Source organism: Bombus pyrosoma, linkage group LG12 (assembly GCF_014825855.1).
Source record: "Bombus pyrosoma isolate SC7728 linkage group LG12, ASM1482585v1, whole genome shotgun sequence".
NCBI classification, from domain to species: Eukaryota; Metazoa; Arthropoda; class Insecta; order Hymenoptera; family Apidae; genus Bombus; species Bombus pyrosoma.
In genome coordinates, this window is record NC_057781.1 from 8,320,262 (window position 1) to 8,341,886 (window position 21,625).

General features: G+C 41.7%; 1 protein-coding gene across 1 annotated transcript in view; it reads right to left on the reverse strand.

The window, feature by feature from the left end:
- Positions 1-9,764, reverse strand: part of LOC122573726 — a 179,497-nt gene extending 169,733 nt beyond the window's left edge. The window contains exons 1-3 of the mRNA XM_043740486.1: positions 9,731-9,764; positions 8,973-9,032; positions 396-482 (exon numbers count right to left, since the gene is read on the reverse strand). Of these exons, the coding sequence (XP_043596421.1) occupies positions 396-482; positions 8,973-9,032; positions 9,731-9,764 (181 nt within the window). The remainder of the gene's footprint in view (positions 1-395; positions 483-8,972; positions 9,033-9,730) is intronic.
- Positions 9,765-21,625: the final 11,861 nt, after the last annotated feature.

A 21,625-nucleotide genomic window follows, 5' to 3' on the forward strand; every position in this document is an offset into this window, starting at 1 on the left:
TTCACGCAGATTAGTTTTCTGTGCTCTGTATTTCGCCAGCTTGTACAGCCATTTCACACACCGGATACTCAGGAAAAAAAAAAAAAGAAGAAAAATGTGGCGAACGGGGAAAAACAGAAGAGGATCGCAAGTAGTCGTACCAACTCTGCATGTAGGAACTAGTGATCATGCCAATCTGACATTTATCTCAACATCTAACCTGGTTTTTTCGTACAAAGAAACCGAGGATAAAGAAATTGCGCAGTTTTTGCACGTTTGACTTGGAAATTGATTAAAACTTCGTTCGAGAAATGTCCATATATCGGATGTTACTTCACGAAGCGACAGGTGTTTACGAATAAACGTTCAAACGCCAATGAGACGAAAGGAATTTGATATTTTTGAAGTGAACTCACGTTTAAACACGCGCACAGTCTCTTCCTCTGATATGCGGTGGCCTGTCCAAGACGATGCGTTTCCTCCGTGTACTACCAGGGTACTCGCTGTAAATCATAAAAACCAACAACTGATACACTGAAACTCGTTATCATAAATGGATCGCTAACTTGGTATCAGAAATAAAACAATCGCAAGAAAGATATTACGGAATATATAAAAATCCATGGCTGAATATTTATACGGTAGAGTGGTATTTCGTCTCGAGTTTGCAAAATTGTATCGCCTCTTAGGGGCTCTTGACAAAAATTAATTACCGATCAATGTCGACAATTTGCCGAATACGTCAATATTTCGACCGCGCAACATGAAAATCACAATCGCTCGTATCATGACTGTTCGCTTTTCAATCCACTTTTCGCTCTGTGAAACTAGCGACAAGCAACAAGACCAGCGCAAGCATCGAATTGATTTCATATCGAAAATAAATGATCTGTCGGTCGTAAACGATGGTCGGTGGCACAAAAAGGCCTGCGGTGGTGTAGTTTAACAAGGACGTTAAAATTACGCGGTTAGCATTGAGCAAATTGGCGGTACGATCGCGAAATTATATCACGCGCGGCCTTTCTATTCGCGCGCGTTCGTTCGTAAGCCGTCGATGCCGCTGGAACGTGACGGCCAAGTATTTTAACAGCTCCATCCAACGTCCTCCGGATAATCCGATATTCCGGCGATTCGGCCGAAATCAACGATCAAAGGTATCCCTTTTCAACGAAATAGCGGCCAAGTATCGATTAGTATCGTTGTACAGTCGCACGAAAATTCTGCCGTTTGCCCGTTGGGTTCAGGGTTCCGCGAGTTTCAACACTTCTCGCCAATCGTATCTGTTCGATTACACAAAATCGTCGAAGAATTACGATAATCGGCGGAACACGCGTCTGCCGAATATATTTTAAAAGCTTGAAACTCGTCGCGTTAACGTCTAAATCCCAGTTTTTTAAGACTTCCAACTCCGAGTATCGTAGTTTAAAACTCGAACCTCTGCAATTGAACTTTCCAATTTCCGGATATAAGATAAATTTCCATTGAACCGTAGCCGTAGCAGCTGTTTTAAACGTACCCAACACGTATTTCGCGTAACCTTCGAGTCGAAAAGTTCATCATAATCTGTATGAGACACGCGACAAATTTCGACGATCGATTTTGACAAAATACGTACTATATACATTTTCCTTCATCTTCCGTCTTCCAGTTTCAAGATACGCGATAAATATTCGTTGCACTATAGCCGCTGAAGCTGTTTTCAATGTACCCGACACGTATTTCTAGCTTCCAGTCGAACGATTTATCATAATCTGTGTGAGACGCGCGACAAATTTCGACGATCGATTCTGACACGACATGCACTGTATAAATTTTATTCCATTTTCCATCTTGCAGTTTCAAGATGCACGAGATAAACTTTCGTCCGACTATAGCTGTTGAAGCTATCTATCGTGATGTATCTAAATTTCATTTCTCATTCGAACAGCTGCAAGTATAGATCGGAGTATTCTCTCGAGGATACTGGGACATTTTAGTAAAAAAAAAAAAAAGAACAATTCTACTTTTCTACGTCTATCTTATGTTTGCACGACAGTGAACGCTAACGATTATCGATCACTAGTCAGGAATTTACAGCTTCCGATGGAACCAGCAACGACGTGAATAGCGAGCAAAGTTGCTCAGTGGTCCATTAAATGGTAGATCCATTTAGGAGGCAACCTCGTTCGACACGGTTTAACATCACCGATTATCGTGGCGCATTACAAAAAACAAGCAGACGGATCCTTGAGAATCTAACTTTATATCGCATATGCCTCGAATAAATAATCGAGCAGAATATCCCACGAAGTGGTAATCGAGTCGAACGTATACGCGCGTTCGGTTTTCAGTTTTCGCTAGGATTTGGAAAAATTCCAAGTTTTTTTAACCACCGATCGAAGCCTTCAAATATAGCAAACATTTACGCTACTTCTTGAACAAAACAATTTTTCATCGCATTCGGAGCAACTTACCAAATTTGTTCGAAATTTAATCCTCGAGTGACAAATGGCGAATCGTGAATTATTTTTCTCTTATTACAAATCGGACCTACTTCGTCGACTGTCTTTAATGTCTTTAATCGTTTAATAAATTCCAATAGATCGTAAATCCTGTCTTTCTACGTTATCAGGAAGAAATGTTAGGTTTGAAATTGAAGCGGACACCGTCACGTTTCGTACGCTTCAAAGCCAATCATCGTCCATCGATATTTAAAAAGAGAGGAAATAGGAATAAGCGAAACACAAAGCAATTTGTTTAACTTGTGCCCGATATTTAACCGTCCGATTAACATTTCACACTGCGCGCATCAAATACACGTAACAATACGTATTAATAGAAAATAAAGCTGCCTGTTTATTGGCCGGCGTTCTATCAATTATCAGGAATTCGAAATTCGTCGAGCGTCGCGTGCAGTTGATAGATAGTTCTAGTTCTATTTGGCGAAAGCGTGCTCGAAACAGTTTGAACGATCGATAGAATCGGAAAATCCATTCGGTCAGCCAATTAACGTCAAATTACAGGCGCGGAGCGAGCAGGCGAGCAGAGCCGCTCGTTGCACGCCGGAATTTCGAATTTAGGACGGCAAGATCGGATAATCCAGCTGGGCTCGCGGAACAGATGATTAACCCAGTTTTAGGAAAAGTAAGTTTTACCAGGTTAATAGCTTCCGGGCTGATAAGAGCGACTGCTACACCCTCTCCTTCTCTCTGTTTTTCGCTTTTTCTCTCTTATTCCGCTAGTCGGAGCACGTATTAATTCCACGACAGATCAGGATGATTAACGTTGCCCTGGTTCCATCGTGAAATATCGTTCTTGCGCGCCATCCCATCTCCTAATTTTCCGCGAGCTTCTCTATTTGCGCCGTTTGACGCGCCAATTTTTCGCTACCTCGCACGCTTCATTGGGTGACACTTGGTGGCCGTTGTTTGGCCGTCGTCACTCGGTGAGTTGAATAGTCGGTTTTAAAAGAATCTTTCTTTCTCTATTTTATCTTCTTCCCTTCTTTTTTTTTTTTTTTTTTTTTGTTTCAAGATGAGGAGGAAGAACAACGTCAAAGCAGCGAAAAAGGTGGCTAGATTTTAGAATTTTGGCATTATTTTTGATGAAAATTTGTAGATGTTTAGGGAACTGTGGTTGACGACCTGTCGTGGACATTTTTTCGCTGGATGGAGGATGTTTACAAACAGTTTAGCTTCAGAAATCTGTCGTTTCTCCTAAGAGCTTTATTTCGAGACGCGGAGTAAGAAGAACGTCTGGTGAAAAGACAGGTAGATGAATTTTGGTAATTCTTTTTGACCGACGTTTCTAGGTGTTCAGAAGATACGATCAACTATTTTGCGGTGACTACGATTAAGAAATTTCGGACGATCGTGGATTTTGTAGTACCCGAATGAAGTTTAAGATTGACAATTCGACGTGGAAATTTTTCGTTGGACGAAGCTCGAGTGTCTTCGCTCGACGAGATGAATGACATTAATTTGTCCTTTCTTTCAAGACTTTTATTTCGACTGCAAGGACTATTTCACTGTTTCTCTGTAACAGCGATGTGCGGCAACGCTGCGGGACAAGAGTAGAAAGAGAAGATACGCTCGTTTGTCACGATTATGATTCTGGTTGAAAGCCAGGCCGATGATAATAAAGCGGTGGCACCGTGACAAAGGCGATACGAGACGCGATTTCCTTGCACGGCATTCGTGGACCGTGGACGAGGTGTTAATTAGTGCTAATTAATTCGAGAGAATGCTAATCGCCGCTAATTGATTCCATGCTAATTAAGGCTTTTCCCGTCGATCGGTTTCTCTTTGGCCGATAGCCGATGTATCGCGACCGATCGATCGATGCACGACGCGTGATCGATCGTCTCATAAAACCAACGTAAAACAAAGTATCGAGAGGCGAGTTGTCGTTGGCAACTGTGTTCGTCGATCTCGAAAAAATGATCATCGAGCTTCAAATTTTGCCATTATGTGCTTTGAGTAATAAAAATACTGCCGCGTCGTTCTGAGCGAAACGTGTGATTTCGGCGTGGCAGTCAAGCTGTTAAGATCCACGATTCTCAACAATTAATTATTTCGAGCACCTTGCGTAGAGGTAATTAGATAGCGCAACGTAAAAATAGAAAATTCGTTATATGTGCAGCAAGGAAGCCAGGTGAACAACATTTGTATCAACTTTTTCAATCGTTGTCAGGTGTACGATCAATTTTCTGGAAGTAGGTCCCACATGGTCCCTGATAATATTTTTCCATCCTTTATCGCTGAAAGCCAAGTAACAATTGTCAATCTGTTCGATCGTCTCGCAATTTACTTTCTTTGTTCGTCTTCTATTTCGCGTGGAATGTACGTTTTTATAAAATTCATACGAGACACTTTTTCTCGAGGTAATTTCATCAATTCGCATTTTCTGTCTCGTTTGTACTTTTCAAAATTCCTCGTTATTTTCTCCGCTCTTTCTATTATACGTCGTCTTAAATTTTCCTCGGTATCATACCGCTTTTTCTTGGAATTTTCTTCCTTTTATTCGCGCGCGAAAACACCACGCAACGTTCACTACATTTTGTATTTTTGTTCGCAGCGCTGTTTTCTTTTTTTCCCGCTTCTGCCTCGGAATGTCGCTGTTTCTTTTCTTTTCCGCTTTTACTCTCTTTCAGCGTAACGTAACTTCCTTCTTTCGTCTTCTCTGGAATTTTGCTTGTTCCGCCTGCTTTCCGCTCCAATTTCCCTTCTCTTTCTGCCACTCTTTTCCTCTCGGTGTATTTTAGGATTCGCTTGGAGTGACGTAGTTCGACCTCTTCTCGTCGAATCTACCTCTTCCGCGTGATATCGTCGGTTACTCGAGGAAGTACGTTCTTTTCTTTTCTTTTTTTTTTTTTCCTTTTAATAAATAGCGTAACAAAGTTTGCAATTAAAATCGAGACTGAATCAACGGTACCACGAAACACGCAGAACAGAAATTTTTCGATATCTCCCTCCCCGAGCGATACAGCTGCTTCTAAGCTTTTTGCTTGCAAATTTATTTTGCAATACATTTTGCGAATTATTTTCGATATAAATGAAAAAAGCGACAAGGTCGGAATAATAAAAATCCATTTTTATGAGAATAATATCTCCTCGTTTTTACGAGCAAGTTACGAGGTTAGTAACTCACGTTTCATCAAACTGCGCTTTTTGGTAGAAGAAGGCAGACAGGTTTTAATTAATTTTTTTTTCTCCGATAGGCTACGTCATTGACATTGAATAAAGTCATCGTGCAGTTTCGCAGAGGATAATCTTTGGAAGAAGGAAGGCGTCACGGTGACGTATGCAAAATTATGAAAAGAACGCGGTGAATAATAAATTTCATTCTTCCGATGTAAATGTGATTTTTGAAATTTTCTCGGCCGATATGTTCGACGCGGGAAATCGCGATGAAATATTTCGATTGCGAAGAAAATAGTTGAAAACGAATAAGAAAGTTCGATGTTACGGAGAAACTTCGTGAAACAGTGGTAATTCGTTTCGACGAGAATTCATGTTTGAATAAGAAACTCGGACAGAGCAACAGCCAATTTATCAAGAAATAAGAAAAAGCAGATGAAAAGCGGGCAAGAAGAAAATTGAAAGATGTGTTCCACGAACAAGAAAGAATGGGTATTACGTAAATTCAGGACAAGAATGGAATCGTAATGGTATCCAATTTTCGAAACAGAAATCTTCGTACTGCCAATATGTCGAAATATCAAATATACTAAGCATAAAATATAAAATACCGCGTGTATTTCATCTCCACAAGTCGTGGAGGTCACATCTCGTGAAACAGACAAATATAGAAAACGACGATCGAAACATTATCCCTTAAAAGTCTTGAAATTAGCAATTCACGAAAATAAATCCTCTGTTTCTTGAAACATCTATATTTATTGAGATATGTGTAATTTTGTGAATTTGTGAATTCACGTACGAGAATATGAGCTTGTGGAAGCATGTGTGTGTCTGAAAAGCAGATGAATGTAACTGTTTCGTTGGCAGTGTGGTATGGAAGATGGCGAGACAAAGAGAGTGCCGAGACGCGTGCAAATGTATATCGACGAAGATCCTGGAAATCGTTTATCAAATAAATCTAAAACTATTTTAATATGAATTCTAAGAGTAACGTTAGTGTTCCTTTACTTTTATTTCGGCGATTAAGATCCACAGTTCTAACCGATATTAATCAACTTTTTTCATTTGCTCTTCTCAGATATTTCAAAGCTTCCTCTACTCCTCCAATCGCCCGCGTTTTATCATTCGCAATTTTGTTCTTGGAGTTGACTACCGACGTGTATCGGTCAGTTTGCTACGAATCTCGTACTACGTTCGACCAAACAGAGCGTTTCGTGTCAAATTATCTTTCCAGTTCCACGTTTATCCGCATCTATCGCCCACGATCTTGACGAATGAAATCGACCAGAGTTTCTTCCGCCATGTCACGCGGTAACGATAAACAAACGTTTTATTCATCGCGTTACACTTCGAGTTATTCTATTAGGTTATCCGAAAAGTTATATGAGGAAATAATAGGCGCACAACGTTCTTTTGTTTTATTTTATTTCGTCGAATTACGTACGATGCATTTTGTTCTGTTTAGGTAAACATCGCGACATTTCGCAAACTTGGTTTCACGTTTGTACGAAGGTGCATTGTAAAAAACACGTTTGCGAAAGAAAGACACTTTCCGGACAACCTAACACATTTGCCGCGTAATCAAACTCGCACGAACCGCCTGAAGCTCGTACGCACCGTCCGCAACTCCAGCCCGGCCGGAATATACATTCCGCGCGTCCTCTCGTTATTCGAATTCATCGACGCGTTAACGGGGAGTAACGAAGGACGAGGGGGCGAGGATATTTCTGGTAACTGGAACGATTCAATTATCCTTCGTTCCCCGGAGTGCGAATTAACGAACTAACCGGTCCTCCGGATCCAAATATTTGCGGAGCGCGCGAGACGTACCGTTCTGCAAAATCGTTTCCAGCGACCCCTACGAGCCGAGCTAATCGAGTTAGCCGGGGATACGAGGGAATCGAACTCCAAGATCGGAACTGGTGCGGAATCGGCGAGAGAAAAGGGCGGTTGGCTGGCGGAAGTCGTGACCGGAACTTGCCTTTTAATTTCGGCCAGCGAATTTCCGAGCAAGTCAGGAGAAGCGGTTGCCTGCTCTCGACGAGCTGGAATGCGAGGTGGAAATCGCGTTCACGGTCGTTTCTAGACGGGCGATGCGCTACAGGGTTTGTTGGGTTGAGCTCTGGTGGCCTTGGAATTCGACGTAAGTGCGTTTATCGCAGAAGCGTGGCATTTTTATTCCTTTCGACGACCATCTTGTGGGCGAACGTGAAGCTTTCAAAGTTTTGGAGGAATAAAGTAGCTGGTTGATAATGCGCGAGGGAACGTTGCGAAGAGCACAACGTGGCTTTTGAGCAATCGTGGAGTCACGCAGGCTCGTAGTTGCAAATATATTAGATCGTAGTTGAGCGTACGTGCGAATGTGCGAATTTCAATATTTGAGCTTGTACGTCTGAATATTTGAATTTGTAGATTTTAACTTTAATCCGGAATTAAATAATTAAATTGAAATTTGGCATCTACGAGTCTGCATTATTCATAATATTCGAACGTTGCAATTTTTGCGCGATACGAATGGATATAAAAAGTAGGATATAAATCTTATTTTTCTTCTTGTTCGTTTAATCGTTGATAATGCAGGTTAATGCATCGTTAATGCAGGTATACGTTAATAATAAAAAAAAAAAAGAGAAAAATCTACACGATTAATTGCGATAAAAAGAGATAAGACAACGACGCTATAATAGAAAAGAATCGTATTAAGGTGAAGATTGAGTCTTCTGGAGAGTTTTAAAGCGAGAAGGAAAATCCGAGATACTCTACATTTTCTAGCCGCGTACTCCTCGTCGTGAGAAACGTGCCTCGTTAATGAATTTTTATAACAATTTGCATCGCCTTGTTATCTGTACCAACCACCGCTACAATCTCCAGAGAGAAATACTGCTCGTTAATTAATTTCCGTAATTTAACCTTCTCGCGGGAATCTTGGCGAAACGAGACGCATTATCGAGCAGAAAACTAAAACGTTATAAAAAGTTGAACATCGATAATCATTATTTACGAAGGAACAAACGAAGAGAATTATTCTTTCATTCCTCCAATTTTAAATATTCAAAAATTCTCAGTTTTATTCCAATTCCGATATTCCAGCTTCCTAATGCATCTACTAATGCAACTTTCTGATCGAGTAGTTGGCAATTTTGCTATTCTCGTTCAACGTTTCCCAAGCTATCTTAATTTCAGAATTTTCGAAATTCTCAATTCCAAATATCCCGAACGTTTAATCCACAATTTCTCAAATCTTCTGATTGCACGCGCGCAGCCAGTTTCTACTTTTCTACCTCGTAACGCCGCGTTTTTAATTTCGATCGAATATCTTCGAAGGTCAGCGCGGATCCTCCGAGTTCGCTAAATTTTCAAATTTCCACTTACCCAGCGATCTGGTCCGATGATTTACAGAAATTCGAAACGTTCCCACTTCGATATCTGCCACTTTCGAATGAAAATCTCTTTGCCAAGAATAATCCGTGGAAATATTTCAAAGGTCACTGCGCAAATTTCCAATTGGCGACGAAATTCTCTGACGATGAAGCGCACCGCGCTGGAACTCCAAAGCTTCAAAAATCGTTCGACGCGCGTTCCGCATCCAACGTTGGACTGTGTAACGCAGTCGCGTAACCAACGTACAAAACGACACGCTAACGATTTATTAGCTGCCGATTCGCGTCGCTTTACGAAATATTCGCCTGATACGCGAGATTCGATCGCCCTTGCTAAACGTTCCCGTCAATTAGCATTTCGCTACGATAATAAAACTCACCGATTACAAAAGCATTTTCTACGTATCCGTATCCTGTTTCGAGAATAAACAGCGAGTATACGTTTACTAGATTTTAAAATTTTATATATCGTATAACGAAATTTAACACTTATTTCAAAATTTATACCGATTTCAAAATTAGATTATTATTTGAAAATTCATTGTTATTTCTTTCGTTCGTCCAACTTTATGTAAATTCTTATATTAACAGAAATGAAGACAATAATTGGATAATGCGTTGCTTGATACGTTCGTATCTCTGTTGTCGTAACAAATTATTATTATTATTCGTTTGATTTTATTGTTATTCACATCGGGCAGGACTAATCCGATTTATTTAAATAATCAGAAAATTACGTATCGTCCGTACTTCCTGCCAAATATTTAACTAGATTTGTAATCATCGCGCTGTTAATTCTCCTTCATTCGACAAGTCGTTGCGATTATTTCCATTTAAATAGCGCGTAACAAATACGGCAGGGGAATTAATAACACGATTATAATAATTTTCATTACTTTACCTGCATCGATACGGAAAATGTTTCATCGTATCTGCGAATATTTCTACGTTGCCAGAAACGTTGTCTGCAAATATTCGTAAAAACGTGCGTCGCGTAGTGTTCTAAAACGATTTACGATGCTCGAAAATTTCCCGCAAACGGCGGCGACATAAAGAACGTAAACGAAAAAAAGGGGAAAAAAAAACAGAATTCGAAAAATTCAGCTATTGATATCGCGGGGTAAAAAGAGCCGAGCCGTCCGACGAGTTCGATGATAATTTACATCGGTCGTTTACGTCTGAATTCGTTTCGAATTCACGGCGAATTCCGCTGAAACCGATGATACGCCGACAATGAAACGGCGCGTCGCGCGGCTCGTATGAAATTTTCAATTCTATCGGCGAATTTCGCGACCAACCATCGAGCACAATTCCTAACAAACAATACGCGCCAGCGAGAAAAAAAGGCAAAGGAAGATCACAAAAAAATAGAAAACATCGTAGAAAGAGACAGAGGAGGGGTAGCAAGGACGAAAAAAATTCCACGTCGAGGCGATTTCGACAGCCGTTCGCGCGACATTATTTGCACGATCGTTTGCCTTCCCCTCTTTCCCTCGCATTTCTATTTTTTCATTTCTACTCGTCCCCTCCTCCTCTTTCACTGGTCAACACGCGGCCAGACGAGCGAACGATATTCAACCGTTCCAACGAATTTCCACGCGCAAATTGCCCCCGTATTTGGCAGCTAGAACTTGGTCACGAGTCGTACACGCAACGTATGCCCGATATCTCGTTGAATTTTCACGGGGACGCGTTTAAATTTCAGGGAAACGGCTCTCGATGCCTATCCGCCGATCCTGTCGTCCTGATCGCCGATATATCTCTCGCCGCTACCCGTGATAAAGTGCCACGTGGTTTGGGATATTGTAAAATCTATCGACCGATTCGATTCCATTTAGCTGAATTCTGTTCGAAACGGATGGATGGAGGATTGCAGGTTTCCGGCTGCGAAGAATTCCCAAGGGTCGATTTCGCGCTGATTTTCACGATTTTTCAGCACCGCTGCCGATAGTTGCGGATTTCAACTGTTCACCGGTATCGTTGGGCCGATGCGAATCCTAGCAATCTGAGTCTCGATTATCCGATCTTGGAGTTTTTAACGTAATTTAACGCTAACCGTGCCAGACCCGGTCAAATGACTGGTTTCGAAATTTTATTGAAAGTCTAACTTTACGTAAATTCTTCCATTGGCAGTTCTCGTTGCTGCAAGAATCTGCATACAGTTGGACGAACAAACGGAACAACAGCGTACGTACAATTTCAAACGAAATTTTCGAAACTCTACACAGAGTCGGAATTTAATCGAAGTTTAATTCGATTCAATGGAAAAATCTACGATACGAATTTCGGACAGCCTTCGTGCCTCCTTCGTGCCCCATCCCAGCTTCTTCTGTTGCTCGTTCGTTTACCAAATTTAAATGGCTTCATCCCGGGTTCGCGAACATTCGCCACGACACCGCGTTGAAACTCTACCTTGGCAACGTGTAAAGAGGCTTAAACCAGCCTTCGTCCGTTTTAAAGCAACCCTGGAGGCCACGTTCCTTCTCTTGAAAAATTCAGGGGAAATTGGAAGACGCGGCTTGTACGTCGAACAGGCGACCACGAACGCCTCGACTGGAATTTCTCGCGAGCCAGTCGTAACTTCGGTAATTAGAATGACGTCATGCGACGAGTCGAAGCGGACAGAGCGATCGGAATAAGCTACGCTTTGTATACCACGCGATTCATGCGTATGTGTTATGGGAATGTTGTAAATGTCAGGCAGGTTTCCATCGACTAAACGTAGAAAACAAGACGGTTGCGTAACGCTATATTTAACGATAAAACAGAAATAAGCGAATGATAATTTAACTTTAAAATTAACCGTTTCGCGAATTAACAGCTCGCTGTTTCAAGTTCCTACGTAAATGTGCCAGTCAACCAACAATGCTTCCACCAGGTTTTACGATAAAAGCGTAGAATGTCTGTGCGAATGTACACGTGTGCGCATCTATTAGGATAAGTGATCCGACCGATAGCATTACGAACATTATACGATGGAGCATCAAGCGAATATTTGCGTTAGAATATCGATAACAGCCGAAGCAGAAACGATTCGCAGAATGTAGCAGGAAATTTACGGATCCGTGCTATGTATCGTACGGAGTTTTCGCTTCGTACACGTTCTCAATAGGGCAGATTTGTTGAAAAGAAGCTCGCAGTGTACCGCGTACGTATTAGGTTGTCCGAAATGTTTTATAAATGAATCATGCCTAATTCAATAAAATAATATAAAACAGAAATTCCTGTTCATCTATCACCACCTTCTGAAACGAAAGAAACTTTCCGGACAACCTAATACCCTCGTGAACCACATACAGCCTTCAAGAGGAAAAAATATCATTCTCGTGAATATTTTATTATTATTTTATTATTGCTTAATCCGTACCTTTCGGCTTTGCACGAGCTTTCGGTTTCACATCTCTTTTACCTATTTCGCTTCCTATATATATCTACCTCCCCTCTTATCCACTCTATTGTATTGCACTCCCTTAATTATTCTGTCTCTAAAACTTTCGGGCTTTTGCCTCCTTGCTGTGCTTCCTTATTGTCGTTCCTCCCCGTCTTCTATCGCCCTCCTCTTCTCTATTATTGCTTTTAGTTCTGTTAGTCCTTCTCCAGTCTCATTTAGTACTTTTTCTGTGTCCTTTGGTCCTCCCGTTATTTCGCATTCTTCTATTACATGTCTCGGGTCTTCTTCTTTCTTTTTACATGGTCTGCAATCTTTCTTCGCCCTCTTCTTTCCAGTATTCCCTTGCTTTGGTCTCGTTTCCACATCTGAATCTTGTTAATACTTTTCTGTCCTTCCACTTTATCCTCCCTTCTAAGTATTTTGGCGATAACTCTTCTTTGACGATTTTTCTCTAATGTGTTTTCGTGAATATTAAATCTTCCATATATAACGCGTTATATTAATATATCTAATTCGACGAAAGGAGATGTTTATCGAGTAACGAAGCTTCGTCTCAACCGCAACTTCCACCTCGCATCTTCTATTACGATTTTTCGTGTTTCGATCGTGTTTTTTGATAAAACGCGTTGCACTTTGCGCCGAATCTTGTAAATTTCAAATCTGAAAGGCAGTTGTCTTAGACGTAATACAACTACACGTACGTTCAGCGATTAGTCCAAGTAGCGCGTTTGTCTCGTTCCTCGTATCCTCTGTTTACGTATTCGTTCGCGGTTATTGCGGCGGCGTTTTATCGGGCGAATTTTATCGTTTGAATGGCATTGATCGGTGAACGAGGAGAAATGGCTTGTATTTAATCAATCCAACGTTTACGTTCTGACGATCTATCGTATCGAGCAAAGGCTTCTGCGTTGCTTGTTTTCAATTAACGTGGTCGACCGTGAAAGGGAGCTTGTTTCGTTGCTCGTAGAAATTGTAAGTGGCTCTCGTTCCATAGACTCGAACGCTGCATTAACATCGAGCATGGTATTTCTATCTAGTGGCTCAGCGATCCACTTTTTCCTTCCGGTTGCCTCTGCGTAGACCAACGATAATCGTAAAATCGATGCAACTTTCAAATTCGCGTTGTTGAAACATCTGCAGTGGCTCGCGAAACTAATCGAACGGGAAGTTTTCTCGTATAGAAAAACTTTTTACCGCTGTATCGTGGGGGGAAAGCGTCTGAAAATTTCATTACCAATCGTAACGAGATACCATTATCGTGATTTTAGCGATGTGACGTTGACCGACAGCGCGGTGGATTTAAAAAATTGTTTCCTTGTAAAACAGGAAACGCGATTTATCTATCGCTGCGTTCTATTTCGTACGGTCCTCGTACGTAAAGTAAACAGACGTGTTTGCTTTCAAATAAGTTGCGAGACAAGCGCTCGAAATCAGTCGTAGAAGCTGGCGAGATTCTAAAGGGAGAAAATGCCAGCAAAAATTCTACCATTAAACAAATTTACGAGAAACTACGCTAAGAAATACAAATATTAATGGAGCAAAATATAAAATACAAAGTCTAACGACAAAGACATCGAACAATACGATCGAACCATGGAATTTGTATTTTATCTTGTTGAGAATAGAATTTCTGGAAGGGAGAGGGAAGAGCCGAGAGAGAAAATGGAAGGAACGTTTAAGAAATTGCGTACAACGGAGAGAAAGAGCGGCCGTTCTTCGGTAGGAGAGCTAGCAAGTGTATAGCATGGTACAGAGACGCTGGAACGAAGAAGAGAGAATCAATAATAAACTGGCATAGTGCCACAGACTATACCGCGGATGCATCTTTGCTTGGTCGAGCTCGATTCTCGAACATCGAATCGAGGAAAGCTCGTGCTACCGGCGACGAGACGGTGGCCGAACTCGCCTGTTTCGAGCAAGTTGATCGAACAAAGGCCGCTAACAAGTTTAATTTACTTCGGATTCAAGGGAAGGAAAAGTTTAAGTAACACGAGCTGACTTTTACTTGATCGAAATTAACTCGCACTATGATTATACCGAGATTGTTGGAAATAATGGGCAACTGCTTTCGAACGAGTAATTATAACCGCCGTGACAAAAGAATAATAGCGAATCTGAATGGAAATGATTTTTAAATTGGTGAAACTGAGCCGAACTTTCTCGCAGGCTGTAGGAAAAATTTCACTCGATCGATTATCAATAACAGCGACGAATTAACGCGCACTAACAAGTACGAAGACACAATATGCACCGTAATTCGAGAGGATTTTCACCAACGACAAATACACTTATCGCTAGGTCAACTAACGACTTAACGCAGTTTTATGCTTTATGTTTACACGTACATGTACTTTTGTGCATTTTTATCTATATAATCTTCATAAATTCGTAAACGTCTGCAATCTATCGATAAGATAGTCGATAAGCCTTAACGCGAGTAACGCTCGATCGTAATTTTTCTATTTTTTCCAAACGATTCCTTTTATTCGATTGCCCCGGATGCCAAGATTACGCGGATCGAAAGAGTTTCGCGCAATTTTCCAGCGGTATCGTAATATCGTACAACGAGAAGATACTTATACTTATCGTATAACTTATCGAAGTTAATGCCAATAAATTTGTGTTTGAATGTAGCTGTTGGAAAAAGTATGCTTTGAATCTTTTCGTTTAAAGCTAAGTTTCTCGACTCAGCCATAGATTACGATAATTACTCCAATCTGTGATACTTGGATCTTCGAGTTACTTCGTGCAAGAAGAGTGGAAAATTGAAAAGACTCGACCATCTGTAACGATGAGAAGTAACTAGAAAAAGGATGGAAGAAGAAACATTGGAATCGTCTCGAACAACGTGGTACTTGGTCGTCGATCGATCTGTAGATCGATAGAAAGACGATCGGGATCCAGAGCGATAGTTGGCGATCGTGACGAATACGTTGATTCGATAATAAAGGTAAACTTCGGGCCATGTATACCCTGTGTGTCTAGGTACATATACGTGTGTAAATTGTACACAGAGGCGTGTAGGATGCACCCAGGTCGATTTCTGCGTGGCACCGGTTACCATAACGGTACTTGCGTCAACATGGCTCATCATGCTTCTAATAATGACTGTCGATTTTTAAAATACCTGCTGCACCCTAATCTTTTTTCCCCTGTTCGCCCGTCAAACGTCGCTCCTTCTGTCGTAAATTAATCCAAGTAATCGTTTTATAATAACAGTATATTCTTTGGTCGTCTACGACTTTTTCTCTGGAAGGAAAAACCTGCTACTTACGTGTTGGCGTTTATTCGGGCCGTTGCTCTTTGTACAACGATCTCTTTTACTTTCTACGATGAGTCGAAGTACGGAGAAAAAGCGACTGGTTATTTCAGTCGTTTCGAAATTTCTTTCAAAGTCAGATACGACAGCTTTCTTTCTTTTTTCTTTTAACATTAATATTTGATCGGCGAAATAGTTTCAAATGTTCAAGTTAAAGTGCAAACATACGATTACAATTTCAAAGAAGGTAATTGTAACAGAGTGCAATTGCGAATTCGAATCGAAATATTCAAATTCGAGCTCAAACGTTCAAATTCAGGTATACGTAGAATTTGGAATTGCAATTCAGAAGCCCACGCAGCTCACCTCTCGATAATCCAACTCGAATATGCTAATTAAACGCTGAAATCTAAAGGTTCAAGCTTGAAACAACACTTGCATTGTTTGATACTTTAAGTAGAAAAATTCCAATTCGCGTTCGAATATCTAAATTCGAACAATTGAATTCCAATGGAAATATCGAAGCTCGCGGTGCTTCGATCGAAGCCATCGGAACCAATTGCCAATTCAGACATTCGAATTGAAATTGAAACGTGCCACGAACCCGTTCGTCGACAGTTCATCAACATCTACGTCGCCTAATTCTGCCCTCGTTAAAAAACCAAACACAATCGCGTCCCTCCACCGAACCCTATCGAATAAGCTTAAATTAGATCGAGATAATTAAATCCAAATTCCAATTCGAACATTCCAATACACATGGAAAGTCAACCTAACACCAATTTCTCTACTTTCTGCAGCTTTTTAGATCGTTCGGCTGTGCCCTCGATGGGAAACCAAACGCAATCGCATTTCCTCCCTTCTATCCAATCATTGTCCGTACGAATCAAATACTTAAATTCAGGTAATTAAAGCGTATTCCCGTTCAAACATTGCAATTCATGTGGAAACGTAGCAGCGGCTAACCTACCAGCACCCATTGGTCCACGTTCTTCAGCAACCTCTTACGTCGTGTAACTCTGCCGTCGATGGAAAACCAAACGCAACATCATCGACGACTGTAGAACCGGAGCCCTCAAATCCAGATAATTAAATCCGACTTCCCATCCAGACTACCAAATTCGAATACGACTACACTCGCTCCACTCGATCATATCAGTCAGCCTGCCAGAACTTCGCTCCGGACGTCATCATCGACCGCTGTGTCACCTCGTCGACTGCTGTTACCAGAGCGAAGCTAGGGAAATTCGGTTGAAGAGGCAATCGCAGGATCGTGTTCTCGATCCTCTGGCTATAGAAACCGAAGAGAGGAAGAGAGAGAAAGAGTGAGAGAGGACAGACGACCGTCATCGATAACTAGGGAATCGCGTCTCCATAGTTCGCTGTCTCTGTCAAAAGGTTTCGTCGCTCGAGGCACCTTCGACTACGTCGCTGCTCGCCTCGCTCCTCAGGAACGAAAGGAAGACTAACTCTGGGTCCTCCTCTCTCTCTCTCTCTCTTTCTCTGTCTTTCTTCCACTTGGAGTACTGCCACTCTATATTTAAACGGGCCGCGCACCACCGGCACAATAGGCTTTATGCTAGCAATCAGTATTCTACTTCCGTGACTAGACATCGAGGCGCTCTCCGGCTATCGATTCGCTTCCTTCAATGTCAATAACCTGCGATGCTCGCCTCGATGACGGACGTATCGAGCATCGCTGACGATGTCATATAGCGACGGCCGATCATCGATTCTTCGATCATAGGCATTCGATTCTGCCTAGACAAATCATTGCTCCACAACGTGATCGATAACGAGTTTTCCGCTGGATCGGTGATTATACATGTACAATAGCGCGGGATATGGACGAGAGGAAATTTCGATACAAGTGCAAGTTTTAGGTCGTTTATCAGGCAACAGGTATTTGATTTAACGGGTTAACAGCAGAGGTTATTCGCTTTCGTTTAATTCCATCCATCGATCCTTCACTCTGGATATCGTCTCGCGTAATACGGTCCTTGCGCTCGTCCGACGAGTTTCCAACGAACAAATGACAATATTTTGCGTTACGACGAGTCCTGTCGCTGATAAAATTAAAAAGCGAAACGTTCATTCAATTCTATGTTACAACAACCACGCGTACTCCGCGTTCGACGAGTACATCCGTCGTCGCCTACTTGATAACGTCGCTAACTGAATTAGTCGAAATGTACGCAAAGTTTCCGAATATCTAAACTTTCAAATTTACTCGTCGAATCGTCGAGTCGCTCTTTCGCTACCTTGTCCCTTGAAATCGTGAAAAACGAAGTTATATTAGGTTGTCCGAAATGTTTCTTTCGTTTCATAAGGAAATAATAGACGCGCAATGATTTTTCTTTTATATTAGTTTATCGAATTATGCACGAACATAATAATAAAAATAGAACGAAATAGATCATACCCAGTTTAATAATAAACAGAGATTCTTGTTCATCCATTATCGCCCTATGAAACGAAAGAAACTTTTCGGACAAGCTAATAATAGCTCGTAGCTGCGCGTATCGCGCGGCTGTTAAGAGAAAAATCCAATCTCCGGGGAATTAAAGCAAAGCAATTATCCTTCCATAAGCCGTGCAAAATTCCCTAGCAGCGATCCAACGAATCTTGCTGTTCTCCGTCGGAACAAAAGCGCCGCAGATTTTCCCTTGTCCAAGCTTCTCCTACGTTCATAGAAGGAACGAATGGAACAGAGGGATGATGGATTTTCCTATTTGCGAGGTCAATCGCCCGACAAACATCTCGTCGGATCTCTCGATCGTAGCCGGAAGTGCTGCTGACGTTCGTCAACCGCGAAACGTCGATGACAGACGCACAAAGCGAGCTCGTAGGCAAGAGTAAAAATCAATTGGACGGGACAGGGAAATTTGTTAAGGAAAGCAATTTTTCAACGTTCTATGCTCGTAAAATATTCCAGCCCGACGTCTATCCGCGATCGACGACGAGAATTTTCGAATACGAAAGTAAATATTCTTAAATGGACGGCTATTGTAAAGCGCGGATTAGCGCCAGTGTCAGTGTCAGTGTTTCTCCAGGGCTTTGTTAAAGTCCGTTGTAATGGCGAAACGTCGAGACACTTGTCTAGAAAAAAGAACATACTCCAACCGCCGAGTGAACCAGCCTGCAAAAGCCTAAAAGATCTTGCAGGTCTCGTTTCCGTCTCCTTGTCCTCGTTTGCAGCTTTAAGAAACGCGAAATGTCGTGTTCCAGGGACTAACGATCGAAGAAACTTTAGGTTTTAGTACATTTCGCGCTGTGAAATTTAATATCGTTCTTTATTTCCAGTAGAAAATATGCAGAAAATGATGAAAGACCGGGAGGATCGTCAAAGTGAAACGCGTGAAAATCTATATTCCTTCGATAGACGCTACTACGCTCGGAAATAAAATATGTATGCGAGAAATATTTTGTCGTATAAATGGAAATACGTTGGATATACGATATCCAAATAAAATATGCCAAAGAAATATTCCTTTCCTAACAAATTTCCGATACATTTCCATCGTCGATTGAGATTAATCTTCCACCATCGCTCGGTAAAACATTCGGTAGTTGGATAAAATATTCTTAGGAAATCGCGTAAAATTCCCAATTCCTCAGCGATCCGATCCAGCATACGACGATTTTTTTTTTTCGTAGGATGAAGACAAGAAACGAAGGATGGCGTTCGTACGTTACACGTAAAATTTACACGAGCTCTCTTTATTGCGCGCAAGAACAAATGGTATTCGTTGCGATGAAATTTTCACGACGATGTTCTGTTCGCGCAATTCCCATCGGTTTACCAGCCGGTAAACGAAAAAAAGACAAAAGGTATATAAAACTAGCATGACAGAGAATCGTTGAAATTCCGGTGCACCTCGGTTCGCGAAAACAGATCGAGAGGATTCGTCAAGCGTTCGCTACCAAACATCCTCCGAAATGCGTCGTACACACGCGTGGGAATTACGAAGATCGCAGGAAGAACAGCGAGCGTGCAATGTGCAAGATTAATCGCGCGATATTTATTTCGCCGAATTTAACTGGCGTAGAGTGTTTAAGGGATGTGGAAATTAGAGAACAAGAGACGGAGCGAGGATCGAAACGTCCGTAAACTGTAGAGAGAAGAACAGAGGCAAAGTGTAAAGAGGCGTAAAACGAAGAGTAGAGAAATATAGGAGAACTGTAAGAGACGATGAAGCGTAATGAAAAGAACAGAGAAGCAGAAGAAGGTAAGTGGATGACACGAAATGAAACGCCTAAAGAAAGCAAACCACGCGGTTCAAACAGTACGATGAAAGAAAATCCAAAGAAACTCTATCGAAAAAGAAGGACAGAGAGAGAGAGAGAAAGAGGGAGAGAGAGAAAGGAAAGAAATTGTAGAAAAATAGAAGATAAAAAACTAAACACGTTTAAGGATAATAAATAGAGGAAGGAGCAAGCAAACGAGGATAAAATGGAGAAGGTTTCCTTGGTTGCGATTTCATGCGGAAAAAAGCATCCCATGGCCAGGAATATTCTTCGCGGCGGGTCTGGCATATTCGCGCGTGCCAATATTAAATTCGTCGGTTCGGACGATCCACGAAACTCGTGGAATGCGAGAGAAAACATTCCTGCTTGGCTTCGGCCAGAGAGGGATCGTTGCCTCTCTCACGGTTTTCGATTTACGCCGTCGAACTCTTCCATCGATTCCTATCGGATCCGCGTTTTTCGCGACTTCGTCGCCGTCGTTCCTCCTGTTTATTCATTAACATCGAGTATTATTCGATGGAATTCAAGCGTTTCTTTCTACGAAGTCGTTTCCGCGTGCGTGATTGTTCCGAAGAATGAAAAATTTGATGGATACCAGAGGCGCAGCGGAATGGAATTTTTCATAGAAATTTTGTAGATTTACAGAATTTATGGAATTTTATAGCGCAATTTAGGGGATTCGATCGTGAAATGATTTACTGGAAAATGGATGGCAAGCATTTTTCTCTCATTGCATTATTTATCTATTCGTGTACCTTTCATTCTGATTTTTATAGCGTAGATATTATTTTTATCGTACTTCAGTCCCGTTCGATAAATTTCTCCAAAGAATTCTCTGTAGAATTAAGTAACAAAATTTCACTACGTACGAGCGGTAAATGAATCAAATCAAGAAGAATCGTGATCGTTCCATGAAGCCTAATTCGCGTCCCACGTTTATCTCTTTATCGCAGCCTAACGTGATCTAGTCGATTCGTCGACTCAAATTCATACGATGAACGCAACTCCACTTTTTCTCCTATAGCTCTTCTCGTATCAAAATAACACGCCACTCTATTCTCCGTTTTATTCTGCGTCATTTTCAACTTTTACTTTCAATCTTCGATATACCTGCCACGTAACGCGTTGGACAGCGAAAAATAAAAAATACGTTGCCTCCGCTTCTTCCAACTGCTGGAATCTATCAGAAACTATCAGAAAATGTTAAATGCGAATCGATACGACCTAACCGCCGACGAAGAGCACGCGCACGGACCCATACGAGAGAATATTAAACCCAAAAATTCGTTAAAATCCCTTTTTTCCCTCTTGAACCCTTCGACTCTGCTATTGGGTTGGCAACTAAGTGATTGCGGATTTTCTCATTAGGTGGTACTGACAAAATCCGCAATCACTTAGTTTCCAACTCAATAAATCACGAGGACAAGAGAAACCGTCCGTCGGTCGTACAAGAGCCACGAGCGGCTTCTCGAAGCAGCCCGGAGGAGGCATTCCTCGATCGTACAGAAACGTGTACGACAACGAACGAAGGAGGGAAAGTGGCCGAGGAATCGGCGGCAGCCATCTGCAATCTCCGTACACGAGTAATAACTTCATGTTAGCGAGCAGTTGTTTGCATATCGTGCGGTATAGTTAGGTATAGCTGGCCTCGCCAGGCCAGATACGACCGGCCTCGGGTCAACGACGCGAAACGCCGATCGTCGCCACAGAGACGAGACAGTTTCCTAGGGACGAAACTTTGCCGGAG